The sequence below is a fragment of the Moschus berezovskii genome, chromosome 23 (genome assembly GCF_049115385.1).
Source record: "Moschus berezovskii isolate FMDL1 chromosome 23, NW_MosBer_1.0, whole genome shotgun sequence".
In the NCBI taxonomy this organism is placed as follows: domain Eukaryota; kingdom Metazoa; phylum Chordata; class Mammalia; order Artiodactyla; family Moschidae; genus Moschus; species Moschus berezovskii.
Window position 1 is genome coordinate 41,843,737 of NC_142482.1, and position 17,890 is coordinate 41,861,626.

Here is a 17,890-nt window from a genome sequence, read left to right on the forward strand (position 1 = left end):
GGCAGCTCAACATTTAATGATTGGGTAATAGAGAATTTTAAAAGACTCTTCATGAGATTGGAAGGAAAATCCAGAGATGTGAGAGGAAAACTCTGTTAGTTGAATTAAAGGCTAAGCAGCTGTAAGAAAAAGACCCTGAAAATCCAGTAGTTTAAAAAAGAGTCTTTCTCTGTCTACCGCTGTCTCTGTCCCCTGCTTTCTCTCTCAGGCAGGGGAGTAGCTTGTTAACAACTGTGGAATATTTCTGGTCTACCTTATACTTAGTGGCTCCCAGCCTTTAAAGGTTTGTCAAGACCTCTTAATGCTCTAAAGCGGAGGATCTCAGTCAGCGTCTAGATGGAGGCTGACTGGAAGGTGGACCATCAGGGAATAACTTCAAATATGTAAGTATACCGTTGATAGCTTACAGTGAACGATGTCAGATTTGTGATTTCCGAAGAAGAAAATTTAACTTCGGGACCAGGGACCAGGGACCAGGGACCAGGGTTGATCACTCAAGAGCTTTTGTGTAGCAGAATTTTATTAAAGTATAACAAGGGACAGAGAAAGCTCCTGACATAGACATCAGAAGGGGGACAGAGAGTGGCCCCTGCTAGTCTTTAGAGGGATGTTTTGTGTTGTTGCTGCTGCTGTTAGAAAACTATTAATCAGATAAGAGAGACACCTGAAGACTGACGGAGTTTCACCAGGCCCCTTTCCCACAATATGCATTGTTGAGATAGGGTGGCAGGAGGTGTGTCACCCCTCAGCCATAAAACAATTGATATGAATACTGGTTTGTTGAGCGATTATCAGCCAAAGTTAGTCTTAGTTGGAACCATTTTGAAGAAAGGCAAATTGCAAAGTAAATACATGATTTAATTAACATAGCTTAGGAAAAACATTTCCATAAGAAAAACGTATTGGTTAGCTCAAGGTTTGAGAAAAGTTAAGTTCAGGTAGAACAAGGTGTGGTCATGGCAACAGAGAATTTTAAAAGAAAAAAGTCTGACACTTGTAGTTTATTTCCTCCTGCCTCTTAACAGAGAGAGAACAAATGTCTGAGACTTGCAGCCTATTTCCTCTGTTTGGAGACCCCTGGCATTCTTGCTTGTTACCCTCTCATCTGTTTCAGGAGAAGAGTGGGAGATGTGAGCTTCTGTCTGTTCCCTCCACATTGAACCCTAAGTTGGGGGGGGGGAGGCACAGGCAGCCAGTTAGGAGCCTTTCCTTAGTTTGCTACTGTCCTGTTGGATCCAGGAACTAAAGCCCTGGAGGGGGCCTGGGCTACACGATAAGGAGTATGTCCTCTGACAGCAGCCACAAAACCTGGGCGGCCACACATGTACACAATCTCCTTTAGAGACACTGGTGACCTGGGGTGGGACAGAGGGAGAGCACGATGATGGCACCTGTTGGCTTCTCAGGAGTTTGGTGAGGATTGCAGTTGACCCCGAGATACTTGTTAGAAGTCTTAGCTTTTAGGATAAGGAAATAGGCTTCTTTCAGGGACAAGCTGGAGGTTTCAATCTGTGTCTCTGTGCTGTTCCCTGGAGAGATAGCCACAGTGAGTCTGGATGAGCCTGTTAAGAACTGTTTCTGAGTTCTTTATAGCCTCATGGATTTCATGGATACAAGCTTCATTGGCTTTTAGAGTTCTATGTTTTGGAGGCCTATGTCTCAGGTATTAAGTCTTCAAAGTTAGGGTCCAAGATGTGGGACATTTTGCTCCTCAGGGAGAAACTGACAGTGGTGACTTCCCACCTGCTTCTATATTGTGGCTCCAAGGATGGGTTTTATATAGCGATTTTGTCTCTGCCTCTTCTAATGATTTATTTATTTTTTAAAATCTTCTAATGATTTTAGTTTGGGCTTGTCTTATTCACCTTGTGTATAAGATTCACCCAGCTAGTTTCCACATTTCTTTTCGAAGAAGTTGTTCTGTGTAAAACTGTAGATTCATTGTGTCCATGGGAGCAGAGAAGATCTGGAGCCAGTATGTCATGAGTGAACAGGAACCTTCTACCCTTTTGAGCAGCTTCATCTCTCCTTTTCTCTCTCTTTGCCATTCTTGTTACTTTGTGTCTCTGTCTGTCCCTCTTTTTCACATTCTCTAGCTCTTGGGATGGAGAAGGAAATGGCAACCCACTCCAGTATTCTTGCCTGGAGAATCCCGGGGACGGGGGAGCCTGGTGGGCTGCCGTCTATGGGGTCGCACAGAGTCGGGCACGACTAACGTGACTTAACAGCAACAGCAACAGCTCTTGGGAAAGGTTGGGGGCGGGAGGAAAAGGGGACGACAGAGAATGAGATGGCTGGATGGCATCACCGACTCTGTGGACATGAGTTTGAGTGAACTCCGGGAGTTGGTGATGGACAGGGAGGCCTGGCATGCTGTGATTCATGGGGTCGCGGAGAGTCGGACATGACTGAGCGACTGAACTGAACTGAGTTCTTGTTCTATTCAAGTCTTTTTCCTTTTTAGACTTTTCATTTTGAAATAATTACAGATTGAAGGGAAAGTCCAAAGTTATTAGAGAGAAGTCTTGGATACATTTGATCTGTTTTCTCCCAGTGATTTTATATTATATAACTATGCTGTGCTGTGCTTAGTTGCTCAGCGGTGTCTGACTCTTTGCAACCCATGGACTGTAGCCCGCCAGGCACCTCTGTCCATGGGGATTCTCTGGGCAAGATTACTGGGGTGGTTGCCATGCCCTCTTCCAGGGAATCTTCCCAACCTAGTGACCTAACTGAGGTCTCCTGCAATGCAGGCAGATTGTTTCCATCTGAGCCACCAGGGAAGCCCAAGATTACTGGAGTGGGTAGCCTGTCCCTTCTCCAGGGGATCTTCCCGACTCAGGAATCGAACCGAGTCTCCTGCTTGCAGGCAGATTCTTTACCAGCTGAGCTACCAGGGAAGCCCATTATACAGCTATAATACAATTTAAAAACTAGGAAACTGACATATGTGCATTGTGTGTGTTTCAGTTCAGTTCAGTCGCTCAGTCGTGACCGACTCTTTGCGACCCCATGAATCACAGCACGCCAGGCGTCCCTGTCCATCACCAACTCCCGGAGTTCACTCAAACTCAGGTCCATCGAGTCGGTGATGCCATCCAGCCATCTCTTTCTCTGTTGTCCCTGTCTCCTCCCGCCCCCAATCCCTCCCAGCATCACAGTTCTTTCCAATGAGTCAACTCGTCGCATGAGGTGGCCAAAGTATTGCAGTTTCAGCTTTAGCATCAGTCCTTCCAATGAACACCCAGTTTCTTGATATTCCATTTGAGATCACATCCTTGCTTAGCACATTTGTCTGCTCTGTTTTGCTTCCCTGATTCTCTTTGTCTTGAGGACATTCAATCAACAAACAGTAAAGGAATTCCCATTTCAACCTCTTCTCCCCAACCTTGCCAAACTCTGTCCATACTGATTAGAAGTGTTATTTCTGAGATTGTGATTGACCCATTTCTTCCTCATTTATATGCTCTTCATTGCCATTAAAATATTGATAGTGAATAATCCTGTCCCCTATAGGAATTCCAGGCATTTAGTTGTTGGTAATATATGAAATTGAAATCAACAGGAAGAAAATATAAGTGCAGGTCACTGGATTTTGAACTTCTACTGTGAACTGACTACTTCTGCTGTTTAGTCGTTAAGTCGCGTCCAACTCTTTTCGACCCCATGGACTCTATCCCACCAGGAATTTCTGTACTGAAGTGGATTGCCATTTTCTTCTTCAAGGTATCTTCCCAGTCCAGGGATTGAATCCGTGTTACCTGCGTTTCCTGCATTGGCAGGCAGTTCTTTACCACTAAGCCAAGAGGGAAGCCCATGAACTGACTGTGCACAATGAATAAATTTTTGGACTTCTTGTTAAATTGGTACAGTAATTTTAGGTATCTTAAGGGCAAGAGTGAAGTGCTATAATTGAAGGTTATTTTCAGGCCCTGAGCAATTTACTTTTTAGTACTGTACAAAAAGACCAGGATACAGAATTCACTAACATCGTGAATTAGGAGTACAGTAACTATTCTGCCAAAATGTTTTCATGAAGCAGTATCATAGTCAATACTTTGAATGTAATATAATCCTTTGTACAAGTACATTCTAGCTCATAAATTTCTATATCTGAATGCATTTTAGAGATTATTTTGTATTATTCTATTCCATGTGAAGTGAAAATCATTCAGTTCTGTCTGACTCTTTGCGACTCCATGGACTGTATAGCCCGTGGAATTGTCCAGTCCAGAATACTGCATTGGGTAGCCTTTCCATTCTTCTGGGGATCTGCCTAACCCAGGGATAGAACCCAGGTCTCCCATATTGCAGGTGGATTCTTTACCAGCTGAGCCACAAGGGAAGCCCCTATTACATGTGATGTATGTGCATATCTGGTTATGTAGAATTATGAGATACAAATTTAAAATAAACTTTGTCCCTTTGTCTACATCTTTCTTACTCTTTCTAATCACTCTCCCTTGTTTTCCTTCATTCCCACTTTTTCTAAAATGTACATATATAATGACCATATTTAATCCTATTAAACTCAATCTGAAAGAGGCACTTTATAAGGATGATTGATAACCAAGCTTCATGATTTTATTTTATTATTATTATGTATTATTTTCTTGTATTAATTATCAGTATATAACTCAATATATAACTTTTTGTGATTTTATAGAGCTCAATTTCAATAGGTACATCATTTATTTAAATAGTTGCATATAAATCACATGACCATGTCTTTGAACATGAAAAATTTTCCTCTTTATCCCTGCACGTTCTTTGCAAGATACTTTTAATAAATTGCTAAATGCTTGATTTGACAGGAGCCATGTGCTAACAAAGGATGGAACAGAGAAATGAAAGCTCTTTTGCTGGATTTATCTTACTGGGCTTCTCTGACAGGGTTGAACTTGAGCTAGTCCTCTTTGTGGTCCTTCTGATCTTCTACATCTTCACTTTGCTGGGAAACACAACCATCATTGCATTGTCCTACTTGGACCCATGTCTTGATACTCCTATGTGCTTTTTCCTCTCTAACCTGAGCTTTCTGGACATGTGCTACACCACCAGCATTGTTCCCCAGTTCCTATTTAATCTCAGTGGAGCCGACAAATCCATCTCCTTTGGTGGCTGTATAGTTCAAATGTACATCTCTCTGGCGCTGGGCTGTACAGAATGTATTCTTCTAGGAGTTATGGCAATTGACCGCTATGCAGCTGTCTGCAGGCCCCTTCACTACACAGTAATCATGCACCCTCGTCTGTGTGCCCTGATGGCTTCCGCTTCATGGATCACTGGTTTTGCCAACTCCTTATTGCAGACAGTGCTTGTCTTCCTTTTACCTCGTTGTGGAAGAAATAAATTAGCCCACTTCTTTTGTGAGATCCCTCCATTTCTCAAACTTGCCTGTGTTGACATCACTATCAATGTGTATGCGAGCTTCTTTGCCAGTATCATCATTCTTCTCACACCTGTTACGTTGATTGTGTTCTCCTATGGTCGGATTGTCAGGGCGGTCTTAAGAATCAAGTCCATTGCAGGGCAGAGAAAAGCATTTGGCACGTGTGGATCCCACCTCATGGTGGTCTCCCTGTTCTTTGGCACAGCCATCTATGTGTATTTTCAGCCCAGCAGCAACAACTCCCAGGATCAGGACAAGTTCATGTCTCTCTTCTACACTGTCATAATCCCCATGACCAACCCCCTCATATATACACTGAGGAACAGGGATGTGAAGGGAACGATGAAGAAGGTGCTTTGGAAAGACTCTGACTCCAGATGATGGGTGAGGAGGACAGTTTAATGGAAGGACCTTGAACACCAGTGCTCTTTAGATGTATCTATGTGTACTGCACGGGTCATCTCAAATCCCCTCTGACAACTCTAAAGGGAATATGTTTACTTCATTCCCTTTGAAAAGTGAGTGTTCAGATTCTATGTTTATGTATTCATTTCAACTTCCAGAGATGTTGATTCAGTGTTCTGACACCATCTGCTTGGTAGTTACTGTTTTAAAAATCTCCAAGGATTTTTCATATTTGCATTCCCATTTGGGTACATTGTTCCACATGTATTTGCAAAAAACATGAGCTTATATCATATGAAGCCTAAATAAGAACATAAAACTATGGAAACACTGTAAGGAATATTATTAATAATATTTTCTAGGAGTTAGTAGAAGATACCGTTCATTGTTTTATTTTGATCATGGCTCTACTAAAATTCCATGGTTTGACTGTTTGATCAGACATTTTTCACTGATGTAGGTGGAGCACTTGTGGGGAAAATAAAGTTGAATGTCAAAGAATATCTTGCTGCACTAATCCCGATACAGCCATTCAGACATCAGGTGGAACTGTAACCTCAGCAGTGGGGCAGACATACTGTGTAGGGTCATTTCAGAGAAGGCTGCGCTTGGGACTCGCTGAGTGAAGGGTGTGATGCACTGCTGGCAGTAACAGTGGTAGCCCTTCGTTGGTAAGAACACCAGGTAGTTCTTACATGCATTTTGTACACAGCAGGAGAGAAACACCGATGTGAGGTATAATGTTGGTTATTTTAATTTTGTGAGCCACCTAGTTCCTCTCTAAAATGAGATTTTTAAATAAGGAATTTTTGAAGTATATTATATCTGAGTAGCATATGACCCAAGTTCTACTACATATTCTACGCCTTTTACCTACTGTGATACAGCAAAAGTTTCAAAGGGTAAAATATGTTTAGATTATTCTCGTCGTGCCATTTTATAAAGTCATTGATTTAGGCATCACTTGGTTAAGACCTTAGAATCTCAACTCTGCCAAACGTCCCATGACATTCGGATTTAGTGAAGTATAAAAATATTGGAAATGGCCCTGGATTCCCCCAAAATCCCATGTTTTGTGGAGATGTCCTCAGGCTCATCAGAAGGAAATTGAAAAAATAAATATTGTGTCTTCTAATTTAAAAATGCATGCCTAAGCTTTAGTAGTCGCTGTCTAATTGTGAAATAAATGTCACAGAGTTCTAAATTAAGAGTATCAAAATAAACTATCCAGAAAAAGATTAATCTGACATTCTAGCTCTTAGATCCCCACTGAAGCTCAGTTTACAGCATAAATGTATTTTCAGGTATAGATTCTGCTTTTTTGTGTGAGTAATTTAAGTGTCATGAACAGTGTATTTTTCTCTGGAGCTTAGAGCTTTGACTGTGCCATCATCATAGAAATGTTTAAGATTTTAGGTAGATTTTCCCAGCATGTACCACTAGGCAAGTAAGTACATTTGTGTCTCTTAGTGGAGACAAAAACATGACAAGTATCACACAGTTCCCTATCCTAGAGGCTAATCATCCTCCTGGGTCTCGAATGCTCTCGGCCAGTTTGCCTGAGAAGTGGTCTTGCAAGCTGGACATGGCAGTGTGGGTAAATTATATGCAGGGTCAAGATTTTATCTATATTCCTAACAGCACCACACTCTTCACCCGTGAGTTAAATACTTGTGAAACCAAGTATTTTGACCCCACAGTAATGCTGAACATATACCTGATTAAAAGCACTTTGGTGTGCTGTGTACTCTGAATGGTGAGGAATTTCCTCCTCTCCTTAATACTCAATCAGGTCTTCCTTGGTGCGGAGACCCTCAAGTTCACATGAAGTCACAAAGCCTATTTTCCTGAGTGAACAGCTACTTGTCAGCTCCTGAAGACTGCCACAAAACAGATTTATTTGTTTTAAGCAAATGCTGGAGCATCATTTGGATGTGTAGATTACTTCAGAATAAATTACAGATAATAAAGGTATCTGGATCCCAGGCTAAAATAATAATAATAATTAAAAAAAATCACTTAAAAGATACCACATACCCAAAATTCAGTTCTGTTTTGTAACTTTTTCAAATGATATCTACCTTTTCAAGTTGTCCTGCTTTAGTTCCCAGAACAGGGATTTAAACCCATGGCCCCTTCAATAGACTCATGGTGCCTATACATTGGAACTGCAGGGAATTCCCTCCTTTTGAATTCTTAATATCTGTGAAATGGCTGCAGTGGGTATACCCAGCCCTTGGCTAAATTATTTGATCCCATTTGAAGCTCAGAACTGTCAATATGCCCAAGAGCAAGTCATAATCTTTCATCATTTTTGCCTTCTGAGGAACAGAAGGTGAACACAGTGTGCTCAGGCAATGTGTCACTTTGGAAGCCTGAAGTGTCAGTCAGACTCCTATGAAACCCGATTCTTTGTCAGCACCAGACTGACAAACACTTAGAAAATAATACAAAACAAGAGCACCAACATGTGCAAGATCTGTGAGGCCCCAAACCAGTCAGACACTGCTTCCTGAATTTAGGTTTCTACATGGACTATACAAAATAAATTAGGGACTCTCACTTATTTAACTTGTATCGTACAAGTCAGCAAGAGGAAGGCTTGAGAGTTTCTCACTTGATATGTGTCCTCACCAGAACCAGTGTTGTTCTGGCTTTTAAGACTTTTATTCATTAGAACGTCTGTAGTCTGTATACTGTAGGTTTATCACACTCTAAACAGACCCTATCCACCCTGCTAAAAATATTATTAGAATGGTAATCAACATATAGCCACCCCTGTAATATCCTCTTTTATCTCCTAGTCAGCAGATTTCAGTGTACTGTTTGCCCAGGGTTCTGCTCTAACCAGGGTCACTGAGGACAGAAGAACAGATTACAGTTCTCTGTCAAGTCTTTCCTCTGTAGGTGTGTCCTTTCCTATGCCTGTTTGTATTATGCTTGAGAGCTTCTTCCGTCTTTTCAGTATTGTAGCATAGTTCAAACTTGCTATGGCAGATTCAGGGAAGCACAGTGTATGGAAATGTCTTGTGGACGTGGTTTCCTGGGAAGGGGTGCTCTGTGTAAATGCAGACATGAGAAGTTGTATGTCTCCTGAATCAGAGGGTTCAGGGGAAGGTGTCCCTGAGGCAACTGTAGGACTGGGCATTCATGCTCCTTTGAAACAATCATTTCTGCTAATTTATATTGTTTGGTGGATTCTCTTAATCATTTTGCAGTGAATTAAATCCACAATGTCTTTAGAAGCTGCAAATTCTTCTAATTAGGTGACCACTTCTGAGGATAATTTTAGCCTCTTTTGACAGCGAAACTCTTTAGTTGTGAATGGTGAAATTCGCTACATTGTGTCCAACTCTTTGTGACCTGATGGACTGTAGCCCATGAGGCTCCTCTGTCCATGGCATTCCTCAGACAAGAATACTGGAGTGGGTTGCCATTTCCTACTCCGGGGGATCTTCCTGTCCCAGGGATCTTCCTTGGGGGTTGAACCTGGGTATCTTGCATTGCAAGCAGATATTTTACCCTCTGAGCCACAAGGAAGCTGTTGCCTTACTGTGGCTTTAGTCTCACTGAAGCATCCTAGGCATTTCCAGTGATTAGGTCATTGGGGATACTCCTGATCATGAATGTCATGGTTAGTTGTCAAAATCTTTCTCAGGAGCCCAGTCCTGATATTGTGTTAGCCGGTCACAAGCAGTGCTTACTAAATATTTTTAAGTCGTTATTTCCTCCATTTGAGGATTGTTAAATAGTCTCCCAAGATTCTCTTTGGAATGTTTCTTAATGATGCATCAACTCAATGAGAATTCTGTTTGGTTTAATATAAATAAAGGTGAGAACAATAGTCATCAATGTGTCATTTCTCTCTCTGAATTGACTCCCCATCTTTGCAAATGCCTCCAGTACTTTCCAAAGATTATTTCTCCTCTTATTCCTCCACAGCATGTTCGATTTTGGTTTCTATTTGGTGTTCAGTTCAGTTCAGTTCAGTCGCTCAGTCGTGTCCGAATCTCCGCGACCCCATGAATCACAGCACGCCAGGCCTCCCTGTCCATCACCAACTCCCGGAGTACACTCAAACTCATGTCCACAGAGTCGGTGATGCCATCCAGCCGTCTCATTCTCCGTCGTCCCCTTCTCCTCCCGCCCCCAACCCTTCCCAGCATCAGAGTCTTTTCCAGTGAGTCAACTCGTCGCATGAGGTGGCCAAAGTATTGCAGTTTCAGCTTTAGCATCAGTCCCTCCAATGAACATCCAGGATTGATCTCCTTTAGAATGGACTGGTTGGATCTCCTTGCAGTATAAGGGACTCTCAAGAGTCTTCTCCAACACCACAGTTCAAAAGCATCGATTCTTCGGCGATCAGCTTTCTTCACAGTCCAACTCTCACATCCATACATGACCACTGGAAAAACCATTGCCTTGACTAGATGGACCTTGGTTGGCAAAGTAATGTCTCTGCTTTTTAATATACTATCAAGGTTGGTCATAACTTTCCTTCCAAGGAGCAAGCGTCTTTTAACTTCATGGCTTCAGTCAGCATCTGCAGTGATTTTGGAGCCCAAAAAAACAAAGTCTGACACTGTTTCCACTGTTTTTCCATCTATTTCCCATGAAGTGATGGGACCAGATGCCATGATCTTTGTTTTCTGAATGTTGAGCTTCAAGCCAACCTTTTCACTCTCCTCTTTCACTTTCATCAAGGGGCTTTTGAGTTCCTCTTCACTTTCTGCCATAAGGGTAGTGTCATCAGCATATCTGAGTTTATTGATATTTCTCCCAGCAATCTTGATTCCAGCTTGTGCTTCTTCCAGCCCAGCATTCCTCATGATGTACTCTGCATATAAGTTAAATAAGCAAGGTGACAATATACAACCTTGACGTACACCTTTTCCTATTTGGAACCAGTCTGTTGTTCCATGTCCAGTTCTAACTGTTGCTTCCTGACCTGCATACAGGTTTTTCAAGAGGTAGGTCAGGTGGTCTGGTATTCCCATCTCTTTCAGAATGTTCCACAGTTTATTGTGATTGACACAGTCAAAGGCTTTGGCATAGTCAATGAAGCAGAAATAGATGTTTTTCTGGCACTCTCTTGTTTTCTCCATGTTCCAGCGGATCTTGGCAATTTGATCTCTGGTGCCTCTGCTTTTTGGTGTTAAGTAATACATATTACTATGTTATTACTTGTCTGGGACTTCCCCGGTGGCTCAGTGGAAAATAATCTGTCTGTAATGCAGGACCCAGGTCCAATCCTTGGGTCAGGAAGATCCCTGGGAGGAGGAAATGGTGTCCCCACTCCAGTATTTTTGCTTGGAAAATCCCATGGACATAGGCGCCTTGCAGGCTATAGTCCACGGGGTCCCAAAGCGTCAGACATGACTTAGAGACTAAACAATGAAAACCCTCACCTCTACCTCCAAATCTATACCCGCTTTCCAATTGAAGGGAATTTCACACTTAAACATTTTGGTCGGAGTCTGAGATCACCTCCCACCATGAAGGAGAAAAGCTTGCTTCCTAAACATTTCTGCAGGTGGACATGGCATTAGGTTCCTCCAGCCACATGGACTCCAAATAAGGACACTGTGAGACAGAGAACTAAGATCATGGCATCTGTTCCCATCATTTCATGGCAAATAGATGGGGAAACAGTGAGACTTTAATTTTGGGGGCTCCAAAATCACTGCAAATGGTGGTTGCAGCCATGAAATTAAAAGACGCTTGCTCCTTGGAAAGAAAGTTATGACCAACCACGACAGCTTATTAAAAAGCAGAGACATTATTTTGCCAACAAAGGTCCATCTAGTCAAAGCTATGGTTTTACCATCAGTCATGTATGGATGTGAGAATTGGACTATAAAGAAAGCTGAGCACCGAAGAATTGATGCTTTTCAACTGTGGTGTTGGAGAAGACTCTTGGGAGTCCCTTGGCTAGCAAGGAGAGCGAACCAGTCCATCCTAAAGGAAATCAGCCCTGAGCATTCATTGAAAAGACTGATGCTGAAACTCCAATGCTTTGGCCACGTGATGCGAAGAACTGACTCATTCGAAAAGACCCTGCTGCTGGGAAAGATTGCAGGCAGGAGGGGAAGGGGATGACAGAGGGTGAGATGGTTGGATGGTATCTCCGATTTGATGAACATGAGTTTGGGTAATCTCCGGGAGTTGGTGATGGACAGGGAAGCCTGGTGTACTGCAGTCCATTGGGTCACAAAAAGTCGGACACGACTGAGCGATCAACTAAAGTGAGCTGAGACAGAGAGGCTGACACCACGCTGAAGGTTTTGACCTGCACAGCATAAATGGTAGTGTCATTGAGTTGCCAGGGATAGCAGAAATAGCAGGCCTAGCACCAGAGTCCATCCTCCAGCTAAGGGAGTGTCTGTTTTGTAACAGTGGCTTCTGCTCCCTGTGCAGGGGTGGTGGTTCCCATGAGGTTCCCCACCTGGGAGAGACTGTGGATGCTGAGCTGGTTGTGAATCCTCAGTCTGTTCTGTCACTCTTCCTGAAATAAATTAAAACCACAAATGTCACTCTCTTTCTCCTTTGCAACAAATTGAGATCCTTTTTCTTCCCATGAAGAACTTCATAAGGCTATCATGTAGGGAAACTTTCAGAGATTTTTTTCCTGTGCTTTATTGAGATATGATTGATAGAAAATATTGAGTAAGTGTACAACCTGTGATTTGATACTTTACTCTATTGCACAATGATCAGCACCGCAACTTTAGCTTACACCTGTATAATGGCACATAATTACCATTTCTTTTTTGTGCTGAGGACATTTAGATCTGCTCTCTTAGCAACTCAGAGACTTTATGATATCAGACTACTTTCTAAAATGTCCAGCTGCCTATCCTGCTTGGAAGAGAAAACATGTATCTGCTAGAAAATGTCTTGACTTTTTCTTCCCATTTCAATGTGGATTTAAGCCCCTCCCCATCCTGATCACTCTCTGATCACAAGCCTCAGTGGATCCAAATCTGACTGAGCATTAGGACTGCTTGTCAGGCTTCTACAAAATACTCAGGTCTCCTCCTAGACTGAACATCTAAGAGTGTTGGGCACAGAGTCCAGGAATCCCTTATGAACAAATCCTGTAGGGGAGGCTGATGCACAGCCATGTGGGAATCCTGGTCTATATTCTCACTACTAAATCTGTGATCTGAAAGCCAGCAGCATCAGCCGCAAACTTGTTATGAATGTAGATTCTCAGGCTCTACTCCCAGCTGTCTAAATTTAAGGGGTCCAGGTGAGCACCAGCATCTCCAACCTGGTCACCACACTATTTCCTACAGTTTCCTTTAGTGCATCACTCACCCTTCACCTAGTTGTGTACAGCAACAAGACTGATGCTTCCAAAGGGCAGTCACAATGAATTGTCTTCTGTTTACACCATCTTACAAATCCACATCTTACTCAGGCAACATCAACACCCTTCTAATATCATCTAGGTCTATATGATCTTGCAAAACACGGGATCTAATCTCAGTTCCTTGTTAGGCCTGCCACACCTGCCTTCTGGCTCTTCCTTGAATGCAGACACTCTCCTGCCCTCGTGCATTTGTTCAGGAGATTGCCCTGCCCAGAGAGAACTTCCTCCAGACATCTTTGTGGACATGATGGTCAGAACCCACAGGAGAGTAACTAGAGCAGGAATTTTGAGGAAGGTGAGCCCCCTATGGCCTCCTGTCTGCACCCTGGCAAGGGTCTCAGGAATCACATCCCCTCTGTACTTGCAGCCTGAATGTAGCTCCCTCCTGTTTCACCTGCAAGAAGAAAATATCAAGTGAGAAGCCATAGAGAAGACTGACTCATGAGATCCTAGAAGAACCCCCTAGTACTGGACCCCACAGAACTTTCTGGAACTGTGAACAAAATCCAGGACAAAATCAGGAGAATGAAGAAAGGTGCTGTTGGGGGGACTGGATCAACTACCCTTCTGGAATCTGTCCTCAGCAGGGACCCTCCCCTCTGATCGTCAAGTGCGGAGAGACAGGCCCCCAACAGGATTTACAAAGTGACTAATCTGTCTTTCATTTCACATGTACTTTACAAAAGGGTCATTGTTAGCATCAGCTCAGACTCAACATATATGTGTGGAGGGTACTTTCCAATAATTAAGCAGGTAAAAATTTACTTGGGTTTGAAAATCCCAGTGAGATAAGAAAACTCAGATCCCCCTGTCCCTTCCCTACCTGAGTGCTTCTTCCTCCAGATCACAGCTCCAGTTCATTTCATTTCAGTTCATTGCTCAGTCATGTCAAATCTTTGCAACTGCATGGACTGCACCATGCCAGGCCTCCGTGTCCATTCAGTTCAGTTCAATCACTCAGTCGTGTCCGACTCTCCGTGACCCCATGAATCACAGCACGCCAGGCCTCCCTGTCCCTCACCAACTCCCGGAGTACACTCAAACTCATGTCCACAGAGTCGGTGATGCCATCCAGCCATCTCATTCTCTGTCGTCCCCTTCTCCTCCCGCCCCCAACCTTTCCCAGCATCAGAGTCTTTTCCAGTGAGTCAACTCATCGCATGAGGTGGCCAAAGTATTGCAGTTTCAGCCTCAGCATCAGTCCCTCCAATGAACATCCAGGATTGATCTCCTTTAGAATGGACTGGTTGGATCTCCTTGCAGTATAAGGGACTCTCAAGAGTCTTCTCCAATACCACAGTTCAAAAGCATCCGTGTCCATTGACAGCTCCCAAAGTTTACTCAATTTCACGTCCATTGAGTCGGTGATGCCATCCAACCATCTCATCCTCTGTCGTCCCCTTCTCTTCCTGCCTTCAACCTTTCCCAGCATAAGGGTCTTTTCAAATGAGTCAGTTCTTCGCATCATGTGGCCAAAGCACTGGAGTTTCAGCTTCAGCATCAGTCCTTCCAATGAATATTCAGGACTGATTTCCTTTATTGGACTGCTTGGATCTCCTTGCAGTCCAAGGGACTGTCAGAAGTCTTCTCCAACACCACAGATCAAAAGCATCAATTCTTCGGCGCTCAGCTTTCTTTATAGTTCAACTCTCCAGTTACCACAACTCTAATGACCATGGTAGAACCAGAGTAACAATGATGTCTGTGTTGGGGATGGAGGGCTGAGGAGGTTCTGTGAAGGAAAGAGAAGGGGCTCAGACTTCAGGTTTGAGTCCTGACCTTGTTGAAGGGGTCCAGAAAGGCTCCAGCTTTATCTGAAGAGCTCCATCCCAGCCTTCTCCTGACCCCATCTCAGCGTGAGAGTCTCCTGAAGCCCCTTGTGCTCCACATGGCACCTGTATCTCTGCTCCTCTCCAGAAGGGACCTCTAGGGCTGCCCACATCTTGAAGATTCCAATCCCTGAAGGCCTGGTCTCCACAAGCTCAATGTCCTGGGTCTGGTCCTCAGTGTCATGCTGCCAGGCCAGTGAGGTCTCCTCAGGGTAGAAGCCCAGGGCCCAGCACCTCAGGGGGATCTCATGGTCAGAGATGGGGTGATGGGTCTCATGTGTCTTGGAGGGTCTGTGGAGGATGAATCAGAAAATTCCCATTTAGTGTTACCTCCATGGGTCCCTGAAGCAGCATCCTGTGACCATCCTGAGAATAAACAGGACAGTGGGTTTGAAAAGAAGCAGCACAAGCACCAGACACCAGCCTGGACTCAGAGGCCTGGGCATGTTCCCGAGTCCTTGGAAAGTTCTGGAGTCAGGGTGAGAGCCAAGGTAGGAGGCACCATGTAAGGGAGAGACTACAGAGTAATGGTCCTGACTTGGGTGGAGGCCGAATGACTCAGAAAAGCTGGAGTCAAGCCTCCAAACATGTCCTCCGGGTGAGAACTGGCCCTGAGAGACAGTCATGGGTCACAAGATGGCACCCAGGGTGAAGGAGCACCGCTGACCAGTTATCTCATGGATGGTTTCCTGCCTCTTCCCCAAAGAGACTGGATTCCTTAATTGTCATTCAGAGTAGTGGGGCTACTGGGGAGTCACTCTCTTGTACAGAATATGAAAACTTGGACGGATTCCTCACTCTGCCGTCAGGAAGCTGGGACGCTGTTCCCGCAGGGACCCCCCTTTCTTCTCCTTGTTGGAAGCCAGGTCCAGCCTGAGTGGGGATCAGGGAGGCCTCGCGTCCCTCGTACCTGTGCGCAGCAGCGTGTCCTTCCCATTTCTAAGGTGTCTGTGCAGCCACTATATGCATTTCCCTCCAGCTAGTTCCTACTGTGACCCGCAGCACCTCTCTGCTCAAGCTTGAGCTTGGAGATCTGAGCCGCTGTGTCCGCTGCGTTCCAGGAGCGCAGATCCTTGTTCAGAGCAAGGTAATCGTAGCCATCGTAGGCAATCTACCAGAACCCGAGGCAATAACTTATCAAATATGTAATTATACCTCTTTCAGGAGAAGACAGGGAGATGAGTGTGTCTGTCTGTTCCCTCCACATTGATCCCTGGGTGGGTGGGTGCAGGTAGCCAGTTACTGGTGTTTCTTTTTTTTCTACTCTCCTATTGGACCGAGGAACGCAAGCCACTGAACGAGGTGATCAAGGAGTGTGCCCTCTGGCAGCAGCCCCAAGATCTGGGCGGCCATACGTGTGCACAAACTCTTTTCACAGAGACACCGGTGACCTGGGGTGGGACAGAGGGAGAGCACGAAGCTGGCACCTGTTGGCTTCTCCGGTGCTTGGTGAGGATTGCAGTTGACTCCTAGATGTGTATTAGAAGTCTTAGCTTTTAAGATAAGGGAATAGGCTTCTTTCAGGGACAAGCTGGAGGTTTCAGTCTCTGTCTGTGTGCTGTGCCCTGGAGAGAGAGCCTCAGTGAGTCAGGGTGAGCCTGCTTCTCAGTTCATTGTAGCCTCGTGGATTTCATGGACACCAACTTCGTTGACTTTCAGAGGTATGTTTTGGAGGCCCATGTCTCAGGTGGAAGTCTTCAAAGTGAGGGTCCCAGACATGGGACACTTTGTTTCTCAGGGAGAAACTGGTAGTGGTGACTTCCCTCCTGATTGTATATTGTGGTTCCAAGGGTGAGGTTTGGGTAGAGATTTTGTGTCTGGCTCTTCTAATGATTTACTTTTTTTATCTCCTAATGATTTTAGTGTGGGGTTTTTCTGTGTGTAGGATTCACCCAGCTAGTTTCTGCATTTCTTTTCAAAGCAGTTGTTCTGTGTATAACTGCAGATTCAGTGTGCCCACGGGAGGAAGGGGGATCTGGAGCCTGTGTGTCGTGAGTGAACAGGAACCTTCTAGCCTTTTGAGCAGCTTCCTCTCTCCTTTCTCGTTGCCATTTTTGTTTCGCTTTGTGTCTCTGTCTGTCCCTCTTTTTCTCATTCTCTAGTTCTTGTTCTATTCAAGTCCTTTTAAAAAAGCTTCTTGTGTTGAAATAGTTGCAGATTAACAGAAAAGGTCTAAAGATAGTACAGAGAAGCCTTGGTTACCTTTGACCTTTTTCCCAATGGTTATACATTATATAACTATAATACAATTTAAAAGCTAGGTAACTGACATTGGTTCAACATATGCATAGAGTTCCATGTTATTTTTTTTCACATGTAGATTCCTATAGCTACCATCATGGTCAAAATATGGAATTACCCCATGACCACTCACATCTTCTTTGTGATACCCCTTTATAATCACACTCCCTCCCTCCCCTCCCCTGCACTCTCCATAAACCATCCCTCCCTCCTGGGCAGCATTAACTTGATCCCCATCTCTATTATTTTGTCATTTTTGTGGATGGGATAAAGCTGGGACCTTATAATATTTAACCTATTAAGATAGACTTATTTTCATTCAACATAATACCCTTGAGATTCATCGACGATGTCTGTATTAATAGCTTATTCCTTTTTGATTGCCAAGTAGTATTTCATAGTTTGGATGTACCATCATTTGTTTAGAATATTGTAGTTATTTTCAGCTTTTTTTGCTGTTACAGATAAAACTGCTATCTATAATTGTGCACTGGTTTTTGTGTGGAATAAATTTTTGTTTCTCTGTCATAAATGCCCAAAAGCGTGATTACTGGGCTCTATGGCAAGTGTATATTTGGTTTTTAAAGAAGCATCCAAGCTCTTTTATAAAGTAGATGTATCATTTTATAGTCTAATTAGCAATGAATG

The 17,890-nt window shown here is 43.8% G+C and overlaps 1 protein-coding gene and 1 pseudogene across 1 annotated transcript; one reads left to right on the plus strand and one right to left on the minus strand.

Moving 5' to 3' along the window:
* The first annotated feature begins 4,798 nt into the window (after positions 1-4,798).
* On the plus strand, positions 4,799-5,773 carry LOC148774180 (olfactory receptor 2B8-like). The gene has a single exon (XM_088831473.1). The coding sequence runs from the start codon at positions 4,835-4,837 to the stop codon at positions 5,771-5,773; it is 939 nt and encodes a 312-aa protein (XP_088687599.1). The 5' UTR covers positions 4,799-4,834.
* Positions 5,774-14,827: 9,054 nt separating this feature from the next.
* LOC129543314 (BOLA class I histocompatibility antigen, alpha chain BL3-6-like) lies at positions 14,828-16,681 on the minus strand (annotated as a pseudogene).
* Positions 16,682-17,890: the final 1,209 nt, after the last annotated feature.